General features: G+C 48.9%; 5 protein-coding genes across 5 annotated transcripts; 3 read left to right on the forward strand and 2 right to left on the reverse strand.

Moving 5' to 3' along the window:
- Nucleotides 1–3,909: 3,909 nt before the first annotated feature.
- On the reverse strand, nucleotides 3,910–6,537 carry AtWU_04337 (uncharacterized protein; the record flags this gene model as incomplete). The annotated part of the gene is made up of 1 exon (XM_035499448.1): nucleotides 3,910–6,537. The coding sequence occupies one exon, from the start codon at nucleotides 6,535–6,537 to the stop codon at nucleotides 3,910–3,912; it is 2,628 nt and encodes an 875-aa protein (XP_035355341.1).
- A 722-nt stretch (nucleotides 6,538–7,259) lies between these two features.
- On the reverse strand, nucleotides 7,260–11,356 carry atg11 (autophagy protein ATG11; the record flags this gene model as incomplete). The annotated part of the gene is made up of 3 exons (XM_035499449.1): nucleotides 7,260–7,451; nucleotides 7,538–11,257; nucleotides 11,315–11,356. 3 exons carry the CDS (start codon nucleotides 11,354–11,356, stop codon nucleotides 7,260–7,262), a joined length of 3,954 nt encoding a protein of 1,317 aa, XP_035355342.1.
- Nucleotides 11,357–11,921: 565 nt separating this feature from the next.
- AtWU_04339 (centromere protein H) lies at nucleotides 11,922–12,838 on the forward strand (the record flags this gene model as incomplete). The annotated part of the gene is made up of 3 exons (XM_035499450.1): nucleotides 11,922–12,099; nucleotides 12,175–12,346; nucleotides 12,469–12,838. 3 exons carry the CDS (start codon nucleotides 11,922–11,924, stop codon nucleotides 12,836–12,838), a joined length of 720 nt encoding a protein of 239 aa, XP_035355343.1.
- Nucleotides 12,839–16,179: 3,341 nt separating this feature from the next.
- nhp6 (high-mobility group nucleosome-binding protein) lies at nucleotides 16,180–16,655 on the forward strand (the record flags this gene model as incomplete). The annotated part of the gene is made up of 4 exons (XM_035499451.1): nucleotides 16,180–16,243; nucleotides 16,294–16,389; nucleotides 16,445–16,566; nucleotides 16,623–16,655. 4 exons carry the CDS (start codon nucleotides 16,180–16,182, stop codon nucleotides 16,653–16,655), a joined length of 315 nt encoding a protein of 104 aa, XP_035355344.1.
- Nucleotides 16,656–19,935: 3,280 nt separating this feature from the next.
- Nucleotides 19,936–21,903, forward strand: AtWU_04341 (uncharacterized protein; the record flags this gene model as incomplete). Its single annotated transcript, XM_035499452.1, has 8 exons — nucleotides 19,936–20,351; nucleotides 20,412–20,840; nucleotides 20,893–20,970; nucleotides 21,019–21,251; nucleotides 21,309–21,420; nucleotides 21,468–21,572; nucleotides 21,628–21,806; nucleotides 21,857–21,903. 8 exons carry the CDS (start codon nucleotides 19,936–19,938, stop codon nucleotides 21,901–21,903), a joined length of 1,599 nt encoding a protein of 532 aa, XP_035355345.1.
- Nucleotides 21,904–22,225: the final 322 nt, after the last annotated feature.

Raw genomic sequence — 22,225 nt, forward strand, 5'->3', positions numbered from 1 at the left:
ATAGTACATAGAATACTTTATTTTGGCACCGTATCATTTATTCAACTGAACTTGAGGCACACAAATAGAACCCTTCTCAGATTTAATCCATTATGATCAAAAATATTAGAATGGTTTCACAATTAAGACACCCTTCTGTTTCTTTGCGGCAATCAAACCCACAATTTGACATCTCTCTTCAGAAGACCTAATCAGTACCAATCACTCCCCCTTGGAGGTACAATTCTTGAGAAATCTCTCAATTTACGCCAGAACTGAAAAGTTCATTAGGATATAGAGAAAACACCTGCATCCAAATAATTTCCCATGGCTGCTTCATTTCTTGAAGAAAGACATCTTGAATTTCCAATCAGCTTCCCTAAGTATCTCAGTCAGGATCATGTATTTTGGATATGGTTGGTAGACGAGTATAGATCTAATATAGGTTTCAGTGCGGTGTAAATGACTTCGTCTTTGACCCAGACATCGCGGTCAGTATCAACCAGAAAACCTCAGCGAGAAAATCTGCTCAACTTGCTGTGATTAGTGTAGTAAACAACTGATTCTTGGGCGTCCGATGCCGCATTCGACTTGTAGACTTTCGAGTCCTTCAAAAAGACAACTAGTTATTGATAGCCACATCTCCTTCTTTTCTCATAAGCTCGGGAGTTATTATTGACCGTCTCGGGACAGGTTGTAATAGCGGTAGACTGCCCTGCGGAGATGATGACCTTGGCCAGATGGACGAGATGGAGGGAATTTTCGGTGTCCCAAGGCCCAAATGTCTCCAGGGCCAGCAACTCATTAGTGTCAACTCTATTCTTGTAGTACTCGAATAGATTTTGGTGGAACCTCGCAAAAGTGAGAAAGTATACATGTATACAAGCTCCAGTCCTGTGGCTCCTTTTACCCCTGCTGCGTATATTTGTCTGGACTGCCTCTTCGCACTTTGATTTGATCCCCAGCAACACGTTGATATAATGTATCCCATCTAATATTCGACTGATGGCGTGGGTTATGAACAGACAACCTGCTTCGGAGTTATTGTCTTCGACATAATAACGCAAACGAGTATCGATATGATTATGGTGCGCACACTTCTGTCTTATGTAAATGATCAAGAGATTGCCGAGTTCGTCAGACAACAACCCCCAAGATACAAGAAATCTGGCCTCCGATATCTGAAGGTGACGTCCGTGGCATAGTAAGTGATGGAAGCGGTGTATTTTCAGACGCATATTCCTCAGGATGTCGTAGATAGTCTCGTCTCAATCGGCCCTTCTTCACGTCCTCCGGGGTTGGGAAAAATAATCGCTGGAGCGCATCAATCTGTCGGGGCATCGGTACCTGTAGAATCCTTGACCAATCATCACTTGACACCAGTCGGTGATTGTTACCGAAGATCAACATTGTCCATTTGAAGAATTCGGTGATCTTCATACTCCAAACCTTTTAGCTTAAGTACGAATATTCTTCATCTTATTACTATAGGACGGTATCCATCCTACTATAGGATTTGGTGGGTCGGTAGTATCTCATATTTGCCCTATTGATAGTAGAACTGTTCATTTTGTTCGATAAGGTAGAGAAAGCAAGGGAACCAGTGCTTTTGAGCATGCCTTGCTTATATGCATCTTAGCACAATGATTAAAACTAGGCCCTTTCTTTTTCCTCCGTGGTACTCGCAATCCATGCCACGATCTCTAGCAGCATCTGTCGGACAGTCTGCTCTCGTTGCTTCATGAAGACGAATGGCTTCACCTCGAATATGGCGAAAACATCGTTAGTTCCTCTCATAGCAAGGCAGCCATCTGGCATGAAAGATGAGAACAGAGTTCTGGTTTCAATCCACCTGAGACGTTCTGAGAAGGATTGTTCTGTGCTGTGCTATGTTTAATCCATTTAGTGGTGTAACGATGGATGGGTTCTGGAATTCGCATAGCATGTGTTTTCATAAATCTCATGGAATGTAGTTGTGAATGTGGACATGATAGTTATTTCTACATTAACTAGCAGAAGTAACAATGTTGGCAACACTAGATGTATTGGTGATGATACTGCTCATTAGATGTGCCTTTTCGGACTGGCTGGTGAATCCATTGAAACGGAATACCCTAAAACTGAGGGTGTGCTTTCGGTCTCTGTAAGCTGTCCGAGGGAACGAAAGGAGAAGACCAAGAATTGTCCACAACGGACTTGGTCTGTCTATGTGTCATCCTGCACTCATCTCGGCTACAGAAGCCTGAACAGCAAAGTTGGATATTGTTTGTTCTTACAGCTAAACTGGAACGAAAAATGCTGCTTATTGATGGTTGAGTCTTATTGACATCTCCTTCCTATTTCCCGATGCTGATAAAAGGCGATGACAGGAAATATAGCCGGTCGTGCACTTGTTTGACACTTTGACCAATAGGCTGATTAGCGTAAAGTTCAGAGGCAACTTTTGCCAACTATGGGGCGGCCGAAATCCTACTTGCAAGGATATCAAACAATCTCTCGGTCACCCCAGCTCATCGACAGTGGAGTGAGACAGAACGGACAATATAGAACGGATTGTATGCTGCATAAGGACAGTTATTGTCCCATTTATAGCTCCTTCTATGATGTTGAAGACGTAGATATCTATATTTAACCAGCCCCGTCATAAAGCCAGCATATTTTACCAGTTAGCCATGGTGGAGGCATTTGTCAGAGCTGAAATCCTATATGGAGTATCGCAGCCCTATAATGAGGAAAGATCGTCCTATCCCATGTTTAACCCAAGTAAGCCCCTGCTCACATTCAATTCGAGCGTAAACGTTTAATTCCCAGTCTGTCTTGAAAGTAAGAACTTCTAATAACCAGCCAAGATATCAGTGAGCCAGGCGTGGCCCTCTTCCTTGATTCCCGAGACGGTTGTATATTGTGCCCGCTTGCGCTTGCGCTTTCCCTTGTCCGGTCCCAGGCCTGTATCCAACATTACTTCGTCGACCGGGAGGTATCTGATCTAACTTCTCATGAAAGTGACAGCGTAAAGCGTCTATAAGTGCGGAGCATCCAACGCAGCCAGCATGCCTTAGCTTCCACTGCTTAGTGTAAGATACGCTTCTTTGCTCTGTATCGGTTACCCAGGAAAGCACAACCCCCATGGAGCTGGAGGAGGTTGAGTCGATGTAACGAGACTTCTAAGCATGATTTACGGCGACTCATATTGCGCCTTTGATGCCTTTATATTTTGGGAAATGTCACGTCTTAAGTTTCGATTGATATTCCTGAGAGTTTCTGACAGCAGGGTTGGGTTTGTATAATGAGTTAGGGCTGGATTGTGCTATAGCTCTGAAGGGTGGGCTTTTGGTTGGCTATAGCAGTAGTTTCATAGTATATTGTGGGGTATTGGCTAACCAGATATCTTCGGTGTCTAATTGAATCTATGAAAAAGTACCAGATGTGTCTTTGATGTATCTTGATCTGAGGTAATTTGACCTCTTCGTGTCATGGAGAGGTGAGTAGAAGGGGGTGGTTGGATAGGATTGGGAGGAAGAAGGTGGAGGAAGTTGAAAGGGCTTTTTATATCAAGGACCCGTCTATCACTTGTATGATATGTGAATTATGACATCTTCTCTATCACTCCTTCTATTCCCCAATCTCCGGCAGAATTCACATCAGTACTATGAAGAATATACTGCAAATGCAAGGAGGCAATAAATGCCGCATTTAGCAATGCACTAACTGCGAAGAGCTAGCCGCGGCTCCTTGCAGATCGCGATAACCTTAGATAAGAGTGGGTTTAGTGGTTTACACATAGATTAGTAGTAGTAGAAGATGAACCAATATATTTGTTGCTTATAATCAATACTCCATTAGCCACCTAGGTATAGATCCCGTCCGCCGTTTGTAGTAACGCCAGTAACATCCCAAACGCCCTGACCAGTCCGAAGACAAACCAAACTCCTAAATATATTCATCATCATCCATAGATCCATCGTCATCCCACGAGGATGCTCGGCCAGACATATCCTCAACTTCCACCTTTAACTCAGGAACTGGTTGTGGAACAATCGGCTGTCCCTTTCCAGGCCACAACTTCTGCGGGGAGAAGAAGCCTCGAGACGTAGCTTCGGCCGTTGGGATATTGATCGTACGACCATGTATGCGGATCTCGCCGGTCAAATTGACCGGAATAGGCTCTTCTTCCACGTACCCGTCCCAGAAGCCCAGCATCTGTGCAATAAGCCTAGACAAAGCAATAGCAAGAGTCCAAAGAGGGGTGAATATCGAAGACAAGTGAAGCCAGCGCCAGAGCATTGTCGGTATCACGTACGGGAAACGGGGAGCATCCGGAAGGAGGCAGTTTCCCTGGCAGGTTTCTGAGATCGAAGGGTGGCAGTAAAAATCGCACATGGTCGATTCAGAGTAGAACCACAAGAGCAGGATCAGAGAGCACCATCCTAGACGCGTAAGATGTATGCGTCCGGAAACAGGGCTTCGTCTCCATAGCCGTGGAAGGGTTACCAACGCGTAAACACGACTATCACTCTCCCCGTTACAATTTTCGCAGATGTGATTCTTGCTTCGTTTGCCTTTCGGGGGAGACGGTATTGCGGCAAGCGTGTCCGCATCTCGCGATACTTGGACCTCCAAGCCGTCCAACCCTGTTTTGACCTTTTGAATGTTGTCCGCTAGCGACTTCAACTTCTCATTTAGCCGGTCCAGGTCCACCGTTTCTTTATCCCCGGAACTAGCAAGTTCCAGCTTCTTCAATATTTCTTTCTCGTATGCAGCATCGTCCTCGTCCTCGGTCTTTAGCGCACCAGGCTGCCCGTCGATGATGTCCTGAAGTGATTCAATCGTATCGTCACCGACATCTAGTGATTCTTTGTGGTCCTTGTAATCCTTCAACACTGTCTCGAGAGCACTCTTTGGCAGATCCGGTTTGATCAGCGGTGCTCTGTCCTTGGACTTCGCCTTTCCACTCGACTTCCCCGACTGATCGTGCTCAGCTTTCTTCTCGGGTTTCTCCTGGGCCGGTTTTTCCACATTTTCCCGCTCCTTCTCCTTTTCTCTCTCCCTTTCCAACCGTTCCTTTTCTTCCCTCTGCTGCTCCTCCTTTTGTCTCTCCTCTTTCAGTCTCTGTTCCCTATCTTGTTGCTCCATCCGTTTCTTCTCTTCCTGCTCCTCTCTCTCTCTTTCCTCCCTTAAGCGTCTTTCTTCAAATTCGTGTGATTGTGAAGCTTGTCGAGTATGCGAGGGCACCAACGACGACTCGAACCTTTCATTCCTCGGAGGTGATGGTGCTATATCCCGAGAGAGATGCTCCGGGAGCTCGTTGACCCGTTCCACCCGTTCAGTTACCGGAGTATCGATCCATGCCCCCGTCACCACAGGCGTCTTGTCGTAGATACGTCGCTCGGGATATTTCTGAGCCTCCGGGGTTTTGAGTTCGTTCCGTTGGCCTGGAGATTCTGTTCTCGATAGTTTCCGAAGTAAATCCTGCGAGTCTCTCTTCGTTGGGCTTCGCTTCGTGAATGTTGAATTCTTGTAGACCACAATAGGCGTATTTGGTATTGGATCACCATCAGTCAACTTGTCCGCTTTTTGTTCGGAGAGCTTGTTCTGCGCATCGGATAATGGGATCCTGTTGTATCTGTTTGACGGACGTCCGGCTGGCGTGGTGCTCTCGACATGGGTCGGTTCCGTATGGTTGAGGTGCGAGTCTCTGTCAAACTTGAGCCTTGGGGGTGATGTCTCCTTCGCCCTCACCGCAGGGTTTTCTGGAAGCTCTGTGCGCCGTGTCATTTTCCTCAACCAGTCACGGCGATGAGCTGCCCGGCTTCCCCAGTTCGATGGGAGGTTTAGAGAGGGTCTCAATCCATCGTTTTCTTCCTCTTCCAAATATTGCTGTTCTTCCTCTTCCTCGCGCCGTTGCAGGTTCTCCGATGTGAGAGGGTTTGGCGTCCCTGCGTTGCTCAGCACAGGAGACCGGCTGGATGTGGCCCGTCTCAACCGCTTTTCGTCTTCGACATGGTTGACTAATTTTCGGCGGAGGCCGTCATCCGAAATCTCATTCAAAAAATCCGCATCGGCTGCCGCAAACAGATCGTCTCCCCTCAGTCTCGATGCTGACGATGAGCGTCTGCTGCGACTGTCACGCAACGAAATGTTGAAGTCTTCATCGTCGGGGTCGAGGTCAGCCAGGCTCCCCGCATCATCGATTTGCCGATATGCCTCCGCTAACTCATTCGGTGGGTTGGACTCGGGGGACGTAAAGTTGAAACTCTGTCTTCTGTTCCGATTTGGCGTGCCGTGGGTGTATGCGGCGGCTTCGTGATCCGACATATTGTGTAGACGCGAAGTGTAATTGAAAGCGGCACGGATTGATCCAGTTTGGCTGAAGTTCCGCCGATGCTGTCGGCTATTGTAGTCTTGGTAGGTATTAGGTACAAATGACGCGTCAAAATTATCCGTGAGACGAGTATGGCGAGCTCGTCCAAAGGGGGAGAGTTGCTGGTCCTGGGGGTATTCGCGGTTGCGACGCGCCAACGCCCCTCGGTCGCTCCTGCGCTCGGGGGTAGCAGGCATGATGAGAGACAGGCTCGGCCAATCCGCTCCTTGCGACTAACACAAAGAAGCCAGGGGCAGATGGTGGGCAAGGAATGCAGTGAATGAGGAGCTCGCAAGATCAACGCTCCCCAGCAACAGAGCAACAAGCGCAACGACGAGCTCCGCCCGCGGTACTGCTGCGTTGCCCGATCGGGTTAGCCGGATACTGGCGTCATTCCAGTAATTCTTCCACTTTGGCTTCAACTTCTTCCGATTCAGCTTATAAACTAGCTTTATGTACCCGTCCATTCAAGTGGCAGTGTCTTAGCATCTAACTTCTAACTTAGTTCTTATGCTAATATTCATTCTACAAGATCCAGAGGAATACCAGGCGTTGTCGGTGCTTTATGAATGGGTGCCAGATGGCGAATTGTATTTCAATCTGTTTATAATCCACGTAGTGTCGTAGCAATAAAGAGGCTAGGAATATGCACATCTAATCCTGGGCTTAACAATAATTCGCTTGGTATAACTCAAATAGCCGAATGCATGAACGAAAAGAGCAACTTCATACGAGTATAAGGAGCGAATGAGACATAAGGCAAATTATTCATATATCCGGGTATCATTCAGGCAGCCGTGGCCTGATCCATCTGTTGAGACTAATATGTGTCAACCAATTCAACCATTGAGTCCTTTGAATCATGTATCGTGATAGTTGCCTAATATTCCTATTGCAGGGCATGCCGGATACCCTATGCTCAGCGACCACTCCCACCACTCTCCAGAAGATAATCAACGGACCAGAGTCTCTCCCAGGGGCGGTATCTAGGAGTCGAGCGGCGGGCCGAGTGCATAGATGAAGCGTCGAGGTTATCAACACGCGGAGATGAAGGTGACACTCTACCCTCGGAGATTGCACGTTGGTGGCCCTTGTAAATTCGTTCCGTGCCCTATTGACGGTCCGTCAGCTCCGTTCAGGAGAGAAAGAAAATTCGGGCCGCGGTTTTCACGGGCCCTGAGGAGGGTTGCGGCGAACCTCATCGGGTTTCGGGGCTGCCTCCCGTGAGTGTAAGCTGGCAGCAGTGTCTTGTTCAGCTAGTCTTGCTAGGTCTGTTGTTGATTCGTTGCCGCGTTGTGAAGGAGTTGAGGAATGCCCTTTCTTAGAATTGGAACTATTCCGTCGGCTGTCTAGGCTCTTGGTCAACGTTTTGGCAATGTTCCCACCAACTGACGTGCGTTTCATGCGAATGCTGCCTTTGGCGTCTACGTGTGCTGGTGCAACGGTGCTCTTTCCTAGGCCCGGAGTCGCTGGGGCGCCTGGTTTTTCTTCCGTAGCGTCTAAAAGATACCAGCGGAGACCATCAGACAGCTCGAACGGGTTTTCATCATCAAGTGAGGTGCCATCGCTGACTTCGCCAATGGAACGGCGGTCAGGATTGGCACCGTTCATCGACTTCGAGAGATCGACAACGCGTTCTTCGATCTTGGTAATTCGGGCAAGCAGCCAGTCCCGGGTTTGGAGTTTGTGTGCATCTTGCTCGCGTAGGAAATAGTGCGGTGCGCCAACGTTGAATGCAGCCCATGACCGGATGGCTTGGTTGCGGGTGGGCAAGAATAGTGCAAGATCCCCTTCCTTGAAGGACCGATAGGCGATTTTATCATGGGCTTCGCTTTGAACCCGATGGTACTTGTCTCGGTATCCACGGGCTTCTTTCTGCCACTTGCGAGCAAGAACTTCAATATCCTTCACACGCTTGACAACCGCGTCGCCGAAGATGTCCACATCGAATTGATATAAGGATTCCACAAAAGCCATGAACTTGTCTGTTTCTTCTTCCTTGCTATCGGCATGCATCCAATCGAGGAGGCTTGCGTCCGGTCGCACAGACACCACTCCCGACTGGCTAAGACTGTCACCGGTGCTAGAGAGTGCATTGACCTTGGATGATCTCTGGACGACTATGTCACCCTCTTGACGAACGATAGTAAATCCTAGTTGTTCCAGCATGTGCTCCAGCTTCTCCACTTGTGCGAAAAGCTGCTTTGATAACTCCTGGAACCTGACTCCGCAAGTCTCGAACCGTACAGTAGCTTGCTGCTCCGCCTCGGACATTGCTTCAACCTTCTTCTTCCAGGTAGTAACTTCTTCCTCAGATTGACGAGCCAATGTCTCAACCTCAGCTAGCCTCTGGGCCAGATTGGTTAACTTCCGTTCTTCTTCAGTAACACGCTCCCGCAGAGCATCGGATCCGGTCTCGCCCGCAGCAAACTGGGACTGTAAAGCGATGAGTTTTGATCGCTCATCCTCCAACTCTGAGGTCACAATGCTCAGCTTTGATTTTCCTTCAGCCACTTCGTTGTGAGCTCGGGAAAGTTCTGTCTCTCGTGAGGCCACAGTCTTTCTCAAATCCTCCATTTCAGACTCTATCTGACTCAGACGTTCTTCGAGCACCTTGCTTTCCGCTGAAGCTTTTGCAGCACTCTCCTCCGCATTCTTGGCATGAATTGTCAGCCCCTCGGAGAGAACCTCAATTGCTTTGATGATATTCGGGAATTCGGTGGGAACAGAGCCACCGGGAGACAGGTTAAGAAAAGCGACCTGCAAAGCGTGTTTGTTGTCGTTTTCTTTCCTTTCATTCTCGGCCACCTGGTTTTCCAGCTCTTCAATACGGGTCCGGAGGGTTTCTCCTGCGCCCTTCTCAAATTGCAACTGTCCAATCGTTTCATTTGCTTTCCTCATTTCTTCTTCAGCTCGGGCATGGACATCTTGTAATTCCATTTCAAGATGATGTATACGCTCATCAGCGTCCTGTTTCTCGTGTTCGCGACTGTCGAGATTTCTGTCCACCTCTTCTTCTAGCTCCTCAGTCCGGATCCGAAGCCTCTTTAATTCACCCTCCAGAAATCTGCGCTCGTCATCGAACTCACGTTGCCGCGCTTCGAGATTGCCAATGAGATCTTTCTTCGTTGACTGGGCTTCTTGTATCTTGTCAGTATTAGACTGCCGCTCGGCATGTGCCTCCTTTTGAAGTCGTTGCACCGTGTCTCGCTCAGCCGCTAACTCGGCCTCCAGGCGAGTGATGCGCTGTACGAGTGCTTTTTCCTCTGGAGCTTGATTTGCAGACATCCGCCTAGAAGAGACCGAAGATCTCCTCGAAAGTGAGTCAGGGTGAGGCGACGCCGGTGAGCTGGGAAAATCAAGTGAAAAATTGCCGCTGGAGGGTCGACTCATGTGACTTTGACGATGAAGGAGATCCTCTAACTTTCGAATACGGCTCTCAGAGCCTTTCAACCTATCTTCAAGCTTGACTTTCTCATCTTTTAGACTTCTGACCATATCGTCACTGCGCAGTAAAAGCGAACTCCGGCTCAAGTCAAAGAGACTTCCCTGTTTGAAAGCTTTTGCTCTGCGACGCTGCATCCGTGTCGGAGCATCAAGCTCTTTGAAGCGCTGTATCAGTTCCTGAGCGTGAGTTTCCATGTCAGGTTTATCTTTCAGGTCTTCGATATACGACTCAACCTCTTTCCTACTAACGGTAGGCCATTCCTGCTCCTGACCCCGTAGATTCACTTCGATGCCCGGGGTCGTGGCATCGGAGATAGAAATAAAATCCGCCATATTTTTGAGCCATTTCTTCCTTCGACGCTGCTCCTCTTCCCGGAATACAGACATTTCTTCCGCTAAAGTCAGCGAGTCGTTCTTCATTTTATCATTGAACTCGCGACGTCGCACAGCCTCGATCAGAACCGACCCATAGATCATAGGCATATGGAAGACCGTGTAAATGACGTCAAATGCTTCGCTTTGCAGGGGAAGACTGTTGATCTGAGGTAGAGTTTCGGCGAGCCGATACTCGATAGAAGATATAAGTCGCATATGACTCGACGAAGCTTTCACTGCCGCATTATATCGTCTCACAGCTTCTTCCTGGCCAGCCTGTATTTCGTTGCTAACATCCAGTAACGACGGTAGAAGGTCCTTTGTATGGCTGAGAGCGAGCCTAGAAACGTTCGCCAATGTCTTCGAATTATTAGGCAAGGCCAGAACATGCTCGTAGTCGGATTGTATCTTATTCGAAATTGTTTCCATTTCTTGTAAAAGTCCATCCACGGGCTCAACACTTGTAGGAAAGGCTTCATCGATCAGGCGTTGGGTATCTGTAGCAATCTCACTAACATTTTTCTCGATAGTGCTAACTTGGTGAGCAAAGCGCGCAAGTATCTCTGGGGCTTCCGAGCCAGCCCTCTGTACCTCCGCTGTATCCACGTAGTCTTGTAGTGTACCCATCGCTTGGCCTCTGCCTTTCGTCGGTGTTGACGGACGGCCCAGGAAGGGGAAGTCCTTGCGAGCTGGAATGCTATCTAGAGTTGACAGTGCCCTCTTCCATCCATTGAGTGCTGCTTGCTGTTGACTTAGAAGTTCATTGGCAAAGGACTGAGCCTCTTGAAATTTGTGTTCTAGAGTACCGACGTGGGTTTTGAGGTTCTCGAGCGCTACACTTGCAGCTCGGTTGATGATATCAGTGCGCTCGTTGTGTTCATGTATCTGCTTTTCCGCTGACTCGCACCGCTCTGTGAGGTTCGCTGCCCATGTCCTCCTTGCTAGATAGAGATTCCTCCATGCTTGTAGGTCGTTCTGGTTTGTGAGGGTATCGGGCGGGTTATCGACGTGCAGTGGATGTGGCGGGGGTAGCTCCGAGATCTGAACGCTGTTGGGATCGCTGACGTATTTCCTGTCATAGACAAAGATTTCACTCTGTTTATTGATGGATTTAGCACAAACTTCTTGCTTGAGTGTCCGACGTAACCATACCTCCGTGGCGAGCGTCTTGACGTTTTTCCCACGAGCAGTCATTAAGATCTGCCGTTGAGGCGGGATCGAAGTCTTCGGGGCCACCCATGATCGTACTGCATCCGGACTGAGAGAAAGTCGATGATATTAGCTAGCGTCCACCGGGGGTAAGAGAGGGAGATGATAGGAACGGTCGGGCCGGGCTCAAGGGGCGGTGATGGGAAAGCAGGGCGAAGGGGGCATACGAGGCAAAGGACGCTGTATCGGTAACAAAATGCTCACCGGTGTGAGCTATGTAGATGTGCAGAGACATCCCCTCCTCACAAGACGAGCAATAAAGCTCCAAAGTTGACTGGAGAGGAATGCGGGAGGGGAGATGATAAGGTAGTCATATAGTGCAAGTAAGTAAGTAGTGAGGCTGCACAGGCATCCAGGCCCAAAGAGCTCCCCCGGTCTAGGCTGCGTTTGGTCGGTTTGGTGTCTGATATCGCGCCGGAACCGCCCACCGCATCCCGGGATCCCCACCGCCCTACCGCTAAAGGTCGGGAACCAGCAATCCATGATCCATTCATGCTGGGCTTTTCCAATCACACGATCATTTCCCCGACTTGCCACGAGGTCGCGTTCTATGACATCTGAAAAGGTCCGTCCCCTGCCTCACCTGAACCCAGGTGAGGTGTCGTTGTTGGACCTCGCGACCGACGACCCTCGCGATACCGTAACCTTGTCCGACAAAGAGGCCTTGATCCTGCAGCTTTATCGGCAGATCCAGGAACAGCAATTGGAGAAAGCGCTACTAGAACAAGGTCGGTGTCCATGTTGCTGGAGCAACAAATTATTATCTGTATTCGATCTAGAATTGATTCTTATGCCTGATACAGACACGGATTTGCTATCTGGAGACAATGCTGAAGAGCAACTAGCCGTCGCCGAGCGTGAGCTTCTGGAAGCTAGGGCGACTTATACAGTCAGGAGGAAAGCCGTTGGCACGGTTCTTATGACTGATCCCATCCTCAAGGCTGTTCATCTGAAAGCGTCGACGCCAGCTGAACAGTAAGTTTACTAATTGTCTTCTGCATACATTTCTCCTACTCCATTACACCTTTTGCATTTACTTGCTGCTTTTCCTATTTTTGGAGCGCTTTAATTATCTTCTCCTTACTTACCAGAAACAGGGCTCTCCTACGGCTCATTAATCGTCGTGATTTGCTATCTTTAGCGCATGAAAACCTGAATACTGCACACAGTGCAACTCTTCGAAGGCTTTCCAGCCTGGAGGTAGAAAATTCACAGATCCACCGGCAAAACCAAGAGCTGGTCCGTGAGCTGTTAGCTCTTACGGAAGATGATGAATCATGGAGAGAGAATTTGGAAGACGCGGAGCTCAAGGCCCAGCTAGATCAGCTAGATGCGGATCGCAGGAAAAGCAAAACTAAATGGGAGACTATGAAAAACATCGCAAGCGGGATGGTTGTCGGTAGTGGAGTGAACTGGGCTGAAGACGAAAGGCTCATGGCTCTGGTACTTGACGAATCTGATGATTGATGTAGTGGGTTGGTATATTACAGTTACTTGGATGGGCGTTATGAGATATACCCTTGAATCAAATTATAGTCGATATGAAAATGTTATTCTGTCTCCCTCACTCTTTGAGGGTAAATTGAGTTTGTGATTGATCAAATCCTCGCCTTCCCTCAATGTCGCGGAGACATTCAGGAAAGCTTAGTAATCGGCACAACACCAGGGTAAGCTGAAAATCTGAAAATCACGACTGCAATCACTTCCTCAGCCGGGGTGTTGGAAGGATAGGTAGTGCGACCCACGTGACATCATGGCCCACCCGGGCAAAGGCAAACAGTGTTCGTCATACCGTGTCCACAGAGCTTACTGACAAAGTCTAGGATTTGGGAAGCAGACGGAAAAAATCAACAAGCCAGTCCGAAATAAGCTGCAACCCTTGCAGTAGACAAAGGGGGGATGACAGCCGGAAATCAACAACGGCGCTTACGCATGTATGCCATCTGTGTTTACCCTCGAACGCCGACCAGGCAAAGTGAGTGCATGTGAGCAATGAGCGCTCCGTGAGGGGAGGGTAGCCAGACCAAAGAGGAGCCGGTGTTTCCACCGAGAACCAAATAACAGCGTCAACGACCCCCTCACCATTATTAAGAATACAGTGCAGCTTACAATACAGAGAGTAATCGGCAGGTATCAGTAGAAGGATGGTTGCGTCCGATCATTACAGGATCCAGTATTTTGCCGGTAACTTTTCGCTGGTGCTCTTAGTGACGGGAATGCGGTGGCATTTACGAAGTCGCATCAGCAGCACCTCCCTTTGGGCGAACAATCTATGCAGACCTTTGCAATAGATCATTACGATCGTCTATTTTAATGTCTGGGACTAGCAATAGTCAACAAGCAAACATGTCGCAACACTTTTGGTATCTTGTTTCTATCCTTCGCGGTGGAGAAGATTTGTCAGTGTTGAGTTACAGCCTACTTTGTACTTAATGATAACAGACACAACTTGACCTACGGCAGATACCTACGGGAGTAGGGCCCAAAATCATGGGTGATTTGAGGTCAAGGTATTCCCTGCGCAGATAGCCTGGGGTGAGCCACTGAAGAAGTCCGTGAACTCGGGAATTGGCGTACTTTCTGACCCTGGCATGGAATTAGTGGGTGATCTTGAAGCAGGTCTGCTTTGTGACTGGTACATTTGCTAGGAGCGGTAACCAAACAATTACTGCTTACTCCGAAATAATGAGAGGTAAATAGTTAGCTCCTAGCCCGCCATGCGGATAGGTAGGCTGCACATGTCCCTGGAATGACCGAACTAATGGTGTTGATTAATCTATCTGGTAACACTTCTGCTCTCATCACTACATCACTCTCACGGTTCCCCGTTTTTATTGGGGGAGTGTCGATATGCTAGGAGATGAGCGTTCCTCAGTGTCACTCGGCAATGGCATGGTTAGCCTCAGCAACTCGCTCGAGCCCATCTTCGGGCCTATAAAAGTTCTATTGTGCAAGGGAAGCTGTAAGGTATCCACATCGTACCACTACTGATTATGTCTATAGGAGTCTAGTAGACACATCTCACAGTCACTGACCAGGGATGAGCCTTTCCATGTAGTGACGAGTCCTTCCCCTTTCAACACACGTAACTACACGGGAAGCGGGACCTCGGACAGGAACTGATACAGGATACTCGCCTCATACGCCCTAAAGTATGTCAGAAACAATCTTACTAAAGTCTACTAGGACGCAGCACTGCCTAAGATAAACCGCCTGTATGGGAGGGCGGAGAATTCCCTGCGCGGGTTTATCTTCAAATATCGCGCAAGTACTCCGAGGTACACGGTACCTAACGCTGAGTAGTCGGCATCAAACAAAGTTAAGGTGTCCATGCAACAAAAATAACAGAACAAAATAAAAAATTAAAAATATAGATGTTTTTCATGATAGCGAAACACATAAAATAGCTCTTGTATTTCAATAGTGTCTTGCTGATATATATGGTTTTTTTTGGTAGCAACGATTGAACCTACGAGCCACGCACGGGACTAGGTAGACTCAAGGTGCTGCACAGAAGGAAAGGTACTACCTAGTACGGAGGACTCCGTAGATACTAGCACTGCTGGTTAGACTCAGTAAAAGAGTAACAACATACGGTACGACCGGTAGTTTCCAGGTTACCAGCACCACACCCCCTCATGATACCGCCATGTATTTTACCCAAGGCCAAATTATCCACCTAATAGTGGCGCAAAATGGGGTACTGAGGTGGTATGGTAAAGTTCAGTACGGCAACTAACAGTGGACCTCCATCAGCGCAATGTTCGGTAGAGAGCTCCATCTTGTCTAACAGGCGAAGTCTGGATTACACCATTGAGTGGCATTCGACTTGCTAAGGAAAGGCTCTGCAAACTTGCAGGCCATTCAGTGACCCAGCACGACAGAGTCGTCCAGAACGCGGCCAGCGAGCGTTGCCGGGAAAGAGGCAGATGACGGTACGTGACCGGTATGATACAATACTGACCATGCTCCAGCGGGCGGCCAGCCAGTCGCAGCCAGCAGACCTACTCGCTTTCCCTTGCTGTGCTGCCCACTTCCCCCCTTCCCAAGTGTGAGCGAGGTCAGGTAGGTAATGGCCCGCCTTCCCGTCTTCCCTCGCTCTTCTTCCTACTACTACTGCTCTCCCCCTCTCCCTCTCTCATTCACTCTCTACCTACTCTCACTACGCTTCCTCCCATACAATTCTCTCTCCCATACAAAAAAGTACTGCATATACCGCACTGGTGGGTTCCCTAATAAACATTCCGCTCTTCAGCATTGTCTCTACAACACCAACGCAATCTTTTTTTCTCCTTCAACAGAGTTGTTTTCCTTTTCAGAAGCTTCTTCTGATCATCTGTTTCCCTTGATTTTCTCATCCTGTTTGCGCGACCTCGCTGTCGCGCCTCTGCTACAGCCATCATATAGTTCTAGTAGCAGTGAACTGACCTAAAGCCGTCTTATCCTCCACAGGTCAAATTTGCGACCTTCAAATCCACAACTTCCGTTTTTTTCAGACTCAATTATTGAGTAAGTTGCTCTCCTGCGCGCCTTTTCCCTGTTGGTGTCATTTGACTTGCGACCGCGATCCCTCTTGTTTGGGCGCGCGCAAACCACTGCTTATCCGTTCCACCAACCACCACTTGCACTGCGCACTCTGTCGCATCACTTCCTGTGCTCCTTAATCATCATATTGTTGTCGCTGTCCTTTTTCCTGTTGCTTTTGGTGTCGACTGGGTCACTTCCTGCTTCACTTCTGGTTCATTCTGCTTGCATCACTCGAAGCCAACTTCCACGTTCTAACGATTGCATAGAGCTCAATAATCAAAATGCCTAAGGAGAAGACCACCCGCAAGACCACCAAGACCCGTGGCACTGAGCGCAGAAAGAAGGGTATGTATGTTTCCCTCTATCTCTGAAACATATGTTAATGCATGGTACAGACCCCAACGCCCCCAAGCGTGGTCTCTCTGCCTACATGTTCTTCGCCAACGACAACCGTGAGAAGGTTCGCGAGGAGAACCCCGGCATCTCTTTCGGTAAGTTGCATTCCCTGGACCTTGAATGGAAAGCTTGGTGTCTAACCTCATGCAGGCCAGGTTGGCAAGATGCTCGGAGAGCGGTGGAAGGCTCTGAGCGACACCGATCGTCGCCCTTACGAGGAGAAGGCTGCCGCTGATAAGAAGCGTTACGAAGACGAGAAGGCCAGCTACAATGTAAGTCAACACCCCTGCCTATTCTTTATCAGCCCATGCTAATAGACTTCAAACAGGCGGCTGCTGAGGAGGACGAGGAATCATCCTAAGGGTTTCCCTCTCTTCATGGGTCTTGTGTGTCTGGCCGATTGGCGTTTTTCGTGTCGTTTATTCCGCTGATTGTCTGCCTTGTAATTGATGCTTCTTATATTTTCTCTTTATCTACTCAATGGCTTCTGGTATGGGATGATGGCGGTAACTCTTGATTTTCTGTTATGAAGGATTCTCGATGGGAAATTTTTACTGTACGGACTGGCGGCTTTGGGACGAATTTGACTTGAAGAGGTGCCCGGCGCTGAATTTCACAACGACGGGAAAACCTTGCGAGTACCTATGGTGAAATATGAATTGAAGCTGCAGAAGTGATGTTAGGCGACCAATATCTGCTGTATACTAGCCTAATCAACCACATCCTTGTCCTCGGCCTTTCGTGGGTCTTGCTTTATGCCATCCTATTTTCTAGTATGATATCATGACGAATCTATGCCCCAGTTGTACTCCGTAGTGTTCATAGCGTTGCAGGACACATTGTTTTCATCTTCTGGAGACGGCGGGAAGACTCTGTTTGCAAAAGTGGCCCAAGCTCCTGGGGTGACGCGGGGCGACAGCTTGTTTACGTGTTGGACGCGTCGGGCTTCCGATATCTCCGGTTGCAGCCTTGGTGCCTTAGGCCTCGTTAGATACCGGACCATCCACACTCTGAAGATGTGGCCACTCAGTACGAAGTAGTAGCTGGCTCATACCTGGATCAAAAAGGTAGCAGGGAAGGCCGTGCCATCCACTTGGCATCTTGAGGATGGATGGACAGAAGGGGAACCAGTGCACCTTGACATCCAACTTATGTATGCCTACCCAAGGCAACTATCAAACAGTTTCCGTGCATTAAAGCGTTCGTACAACTCATAGGTGGCAAAGGTACACGGTGCGTGTGTTCGGATCGCATCCGGGGATGTATTGTCGCGTCTGCAGCTACTGTGCAGTATCTCCCTTAAGCAAATCAGGTCCTAGTTCTAATGCTAGTATTTGGTGGTTGTTGGCCATGGCTATTGTGCGTGGTAGCAATTTCCATGAGCATATGTATATGAAGCAAGTATATTGTTCAGATTAATGACCATTAAAAGTGGGACCTTATGGAAACCAGCATCCAACATGTATAAATGCCAGTAACCTGTGGGTGAGTACAGCACCGCTGGCTCCTTTGATAACTTTCCAGTGTGTGTGTGCGCAACGACCTTAACAGCATATCTTGGCAGCATGGTTACTATCCAGTTGGGCTGCCGTGCATTCCCACGTGTAGAAAGGGTTATCTCCAACTGCCAAAGTACTTATATACCTTTTCCCTTGTCTCTGGTTTGAATTGAGCTTGTACTCGATCAAAGCAGCCTTGGAAAGGTCATCATTATCAGCGAGACGATTGGTGCGATAAGATAAGATAACGACGGGTTCTTGAATTGCTGAGCTCCGATATCTACCTGGTTTGGTCCTACCCCTTGGTCTACGCAATTCCGAGTGGATACGGGGAAAGCTCGCGGTCACCTATAACTTGTGGTGACTATGGCTTGAGCTAAAGTACTAGCTTGGTATGTGGGGGCAGCAGCAACTCGGAAGTGAAAGGTGTTAGCAAGTTTGAATGGTCTTGGGTTTTGCTGAGATTGCCCAGTCTTTAGGTGGTCTCTTGCCGGGCACAACGTGGCTGCACTAGCTGATACTAACGTTGAAGTTGATCGTAGACAACACACCTTGGGCTACCTTGGGTTTCATTTGGTAGTATTTGGTCATGACTTGCCCCGATACTATCTACTCGCTAGGCCTAGTCCCCTTATTGATTCGAGTCCAGATACTTCGTACCTCGTGGGGACTAGCCAGGAGGTTACTGGTAGTTTATATATATACATCGGCCATGATTTGCTCCACATAACAGAATGTGTGTTGTATGACAGCCCGACCATCAGTGATGCGCTAGGAACCAGAGAATAGCGTCGTGCTAGCCTGGCTAGAGCCCAGTTCCCTCCACCAAGCTCCCGTGAGCAGGAGTATACTCCTGTTGGGGTCAGGTTGAAGGGTGTAACGATTCACGGCTTTGAAGACTAGGGTAGCACAATATCAGTGCCTGCAAATCGTGGAAGAACGCCTTGTGTATCAAAGCCGATATTACATGAGAAAGCTTATTTGATATTAAGGGATGAGCGCCCGCTACCAAGCCCGCCAAGTTGGGGGAGATGAATAGGACCTTGTCTTATACAAGCGTTGTCGGTCTTGCCGTATAGCGAGTCTCGTGACCGAGCCCGTCTGTACTGGTCGAATAAAGTTTTGGGGAAGTTCCAGCTGGAATGCGACCCCTGCAAGTAAGCCCGGAGCCATCGGGGGGCGGACTGCCTCTCGTATGATGTACATCCAATGTGGCATTGGATATTATGCCCTTCTTCGTATGCCATAGGTGCTTTTCTCTCTCATCTCCCTTTTCTTTTTTTACTTTTCCCATCAGCGGTTCAAGGATCTAATGACTGACTTGCTAAGAGTGTCACAGCAGTAAATCAACATGGGGACAAGCCGCGGGGTTGCACCTCATCTGCCATCCTGACCGTCCTGGCCATCACCGCTCAATCCCACCATGCATTTCCACCGCTCATTATTGGCCTCTTGCCTCCTCTGCCGCATGAACACGTCAACGGTCCCGAGGCAGTTAGACGATAGTGAGAGGCATCTCTGGCTCCATTGCCAGAACTGTCCGGCTGTCAGAGAGCCGCATTTGCTGCTACCCTTTCGGGCGATTGACGACGAGATCCCTGCCCCACTTGCGGAATGATTCTTGTTCTGCATCCATTCTTTTGTGCGAAGGATCTCGACCCTCTTCTCTACTTTTCTTCTTCTTGTGTGCGTCCCAAGGGTAAATGGGACCTTCTCGCCCTCTCACTCCTTAGAGCTGGACCAGTTGCAGAGTCTCCTTCGGTCTGCGTCCGTTGCCTGGTGAGACTTCAGTCTAAACATCCTCCCGAGGGCTGATCCCGCCGATAAGACGGTCCCTTCCTGACCCCATCGTTGTAGTTTACTGAGTTGTCTCTCTCCCTGCCCCTCCCCGGCTCCCGTCTGGCCCTATCCCGTGGTCCCTTGATTTTATGCATTTTTGTTTCCGGTCTCCCATATAATTGAAGACCCGCCACGGCCCTCTGCGTGCTTGTCTGCGCTTGTTATTCCTCGCCGCTCCCTTTCCCCATACTTCATTTACACTTACTTCACAACCATTGTAATTATAACTCTCGTCACCATCCGTGGTGCTCAGGAACGGGCCTCTATCTATATATGCATGGAACACCATAGGTGACCCTCACGATGTCCTTGCATGATTCTTACAAGACAGCGGAGGCTGTAGCTGAAGGATTCCGCTCTTTCAGCAACCTCCTGCCGGAGCATGATACGGAAATCACCAGCCTCGTCGTCGACCTCTTTTCAATCAGCCTCTTTCTCAAAGGCTTGGAGGGCATGGCGAGAAATCGAGCCTACCGCTACAGGCTATCCGCTATCCATCCTGATCTGGAATTGGTCCGTGCTAGCTTGAACTACACCCTTGAGGACGTGCTGGACTTCTTTGATGATTTGGAGTCCCGGAGAGGCGACCCCAGTGAGGCATACAAGCAATTATGGTTGGAAATCTCAGCCCATTTCTTGGAGGAATCTCAGGAATCCTTGTCCACCCGGTTAGCCAAGTACAAATCGTTTCTGAGGGATTTGAGTGAGATCATGAAGGGGTACGTGGCCCAGTCTCCTCCTGTTGCAACCCGGATTGGCTAACACTGAGTATAATGTAGTGAAGTAACCGATACTCGTCTGATGGCTTCGCTTCGCAGCAACCTCAAAGGGCTACTGGTCCACCAGGATAGCCGACTTGCACCGCGTTTGGGTTCTATGTCATTGAGTTCGCCTTCCTCTAGCAGCAGTAGCAGCAGCAATGGCAGCAATGCTGATCCAGGAAGTCCGGTCAATGGGCGTAGGCCTCGCGGACGCAGGTCGTACGAGCGAGCACGGCCTCCTCATTCCTCACCTCAATCGCCTATATCCACATCATCAGCCACATTCTCTGACATTCCACCCTCTGTGCCCTCAGCACCAGACTCTCCTACTACTAGCACCACTGCCACTAGCCAGTCAATAGACTCAACTCCTGTCAGTGACCACTGGGCCAGACGGGTATTTCTGGATGAGCACCCGATGACCCCAATTCCTTACGTGGGTGAAAGGTGAAATTAGCCAGTCCATGCTGTGTCCAATATATAGCTGACAATTCCTTAGCTCTAAATGCCTCGGAGAGGTGAAGGGTAACGTGAAAGGGTGGCTTCACGAGGAGGGGTTCGAGGAGCTATTCCAACTGTGAGCTCACCCAATGCTAGACATCAAAACAAGCTGACCGTCTCTTAGTGCTTTTAGTGGTGACTCGGATCTCCGTGTTTGCTTCTATCTACGGGAAGATGACCATCGCGTACGGATTGTGTGCAAATCCCGGCGTACCTCCCGGACCAGTGATTACTCTTGCCTACCCCTGAACTTGCTAGAAATCGTTCGTATCGGTTCCTGCTTGCAGATTTGTCGACGGCGTCGCGGGGGCTCTGAACTAGTGCTGTGGGCCAATCTTAAGTTTAGCACCATTGAGCGTATGTCACCAAATCTTACTATACAGAGCCAAAAAGCACATTGCTGACATACCGCAGAAATGGTGATCTTTTTCTGCACGTTCTTAGCGCTACGATCGCAGGACTCTGGTCGGCCTGTTGAACGCATTCGTGATTACGAACTTGACGACGAGGAAGAGCATTTCGGAGGGTAAGGGACTGTCATGACATATTGCTGATGGAGACTGACTGTTCTAGGCAAATTGTCGATGATGACTTCCTCCACGCCTTACGCGTGTACCGAGACAACGTGTCTGGAGCCGTGCGTCTGCAGGCATCAGTCCACAAGGGCGAGATGAAACGGTAAGAAAGACGGCATTCCCACGGACTACCATTACTAATTGGGCAGCTTACATAGGATGCCCGTTTGGACTGCCTTCATAACGGAACATATCGGCTCCAGAGGCTGGATTCGCCGAGTAGACACCAAAACCATCTTATTGCGTGACCTTCGTCGAGTCATTTTCACCTTTCCCAGTTATAATCCACCTCGCACGCCTAAAGGAGAGCATATCTTGAAGTTCACGAATAAGTCAGGTATGGCAGCTGCCGCGTCTTGAAGAGAGTTACATGCTGATAGGTAAAAGATGCCCAAGGCTTCATGGACACGATCGCCGAACTCGCCCATCTATAACACGACGGAAACAATATCTACAACATCTAGCATATTCTGTATCAGTTATCGCAAGGAACAGGAAACAGTCCTGGCTCGCCAGTACATATAGCAATTACGACAAATGAGTTACGATTTACGATGAAATGAGTCACATGAGACGGTTGTTATTTGATTGTTGTTTCTGATCACCTTACGTTCTCACTGCACATAAAGCTGCCTTACCAGGCATGATACCCTCCGTCCCTTAGAGACGAGATGCATGTACCATTGATATTTGAAACCAAATGAATTCATTAGCATTATTATCATCAATGGGGTATCATAAGTCATAACTAAGCAG

This window comes from Aspergillus tubingensis (assembly GCF_013340325.1).
Source record: "Aspergillus tubingensis WU-2223L DNA, scaffold_6, whole genome shotgun sequence".
Lineage (NCBI taxonomy): Eukaryota > Fungi > Ascomycota > Eurotiomycetes > Eurotiales > Aspergillaceae > Aspergillus > Aspergillus tubingensis.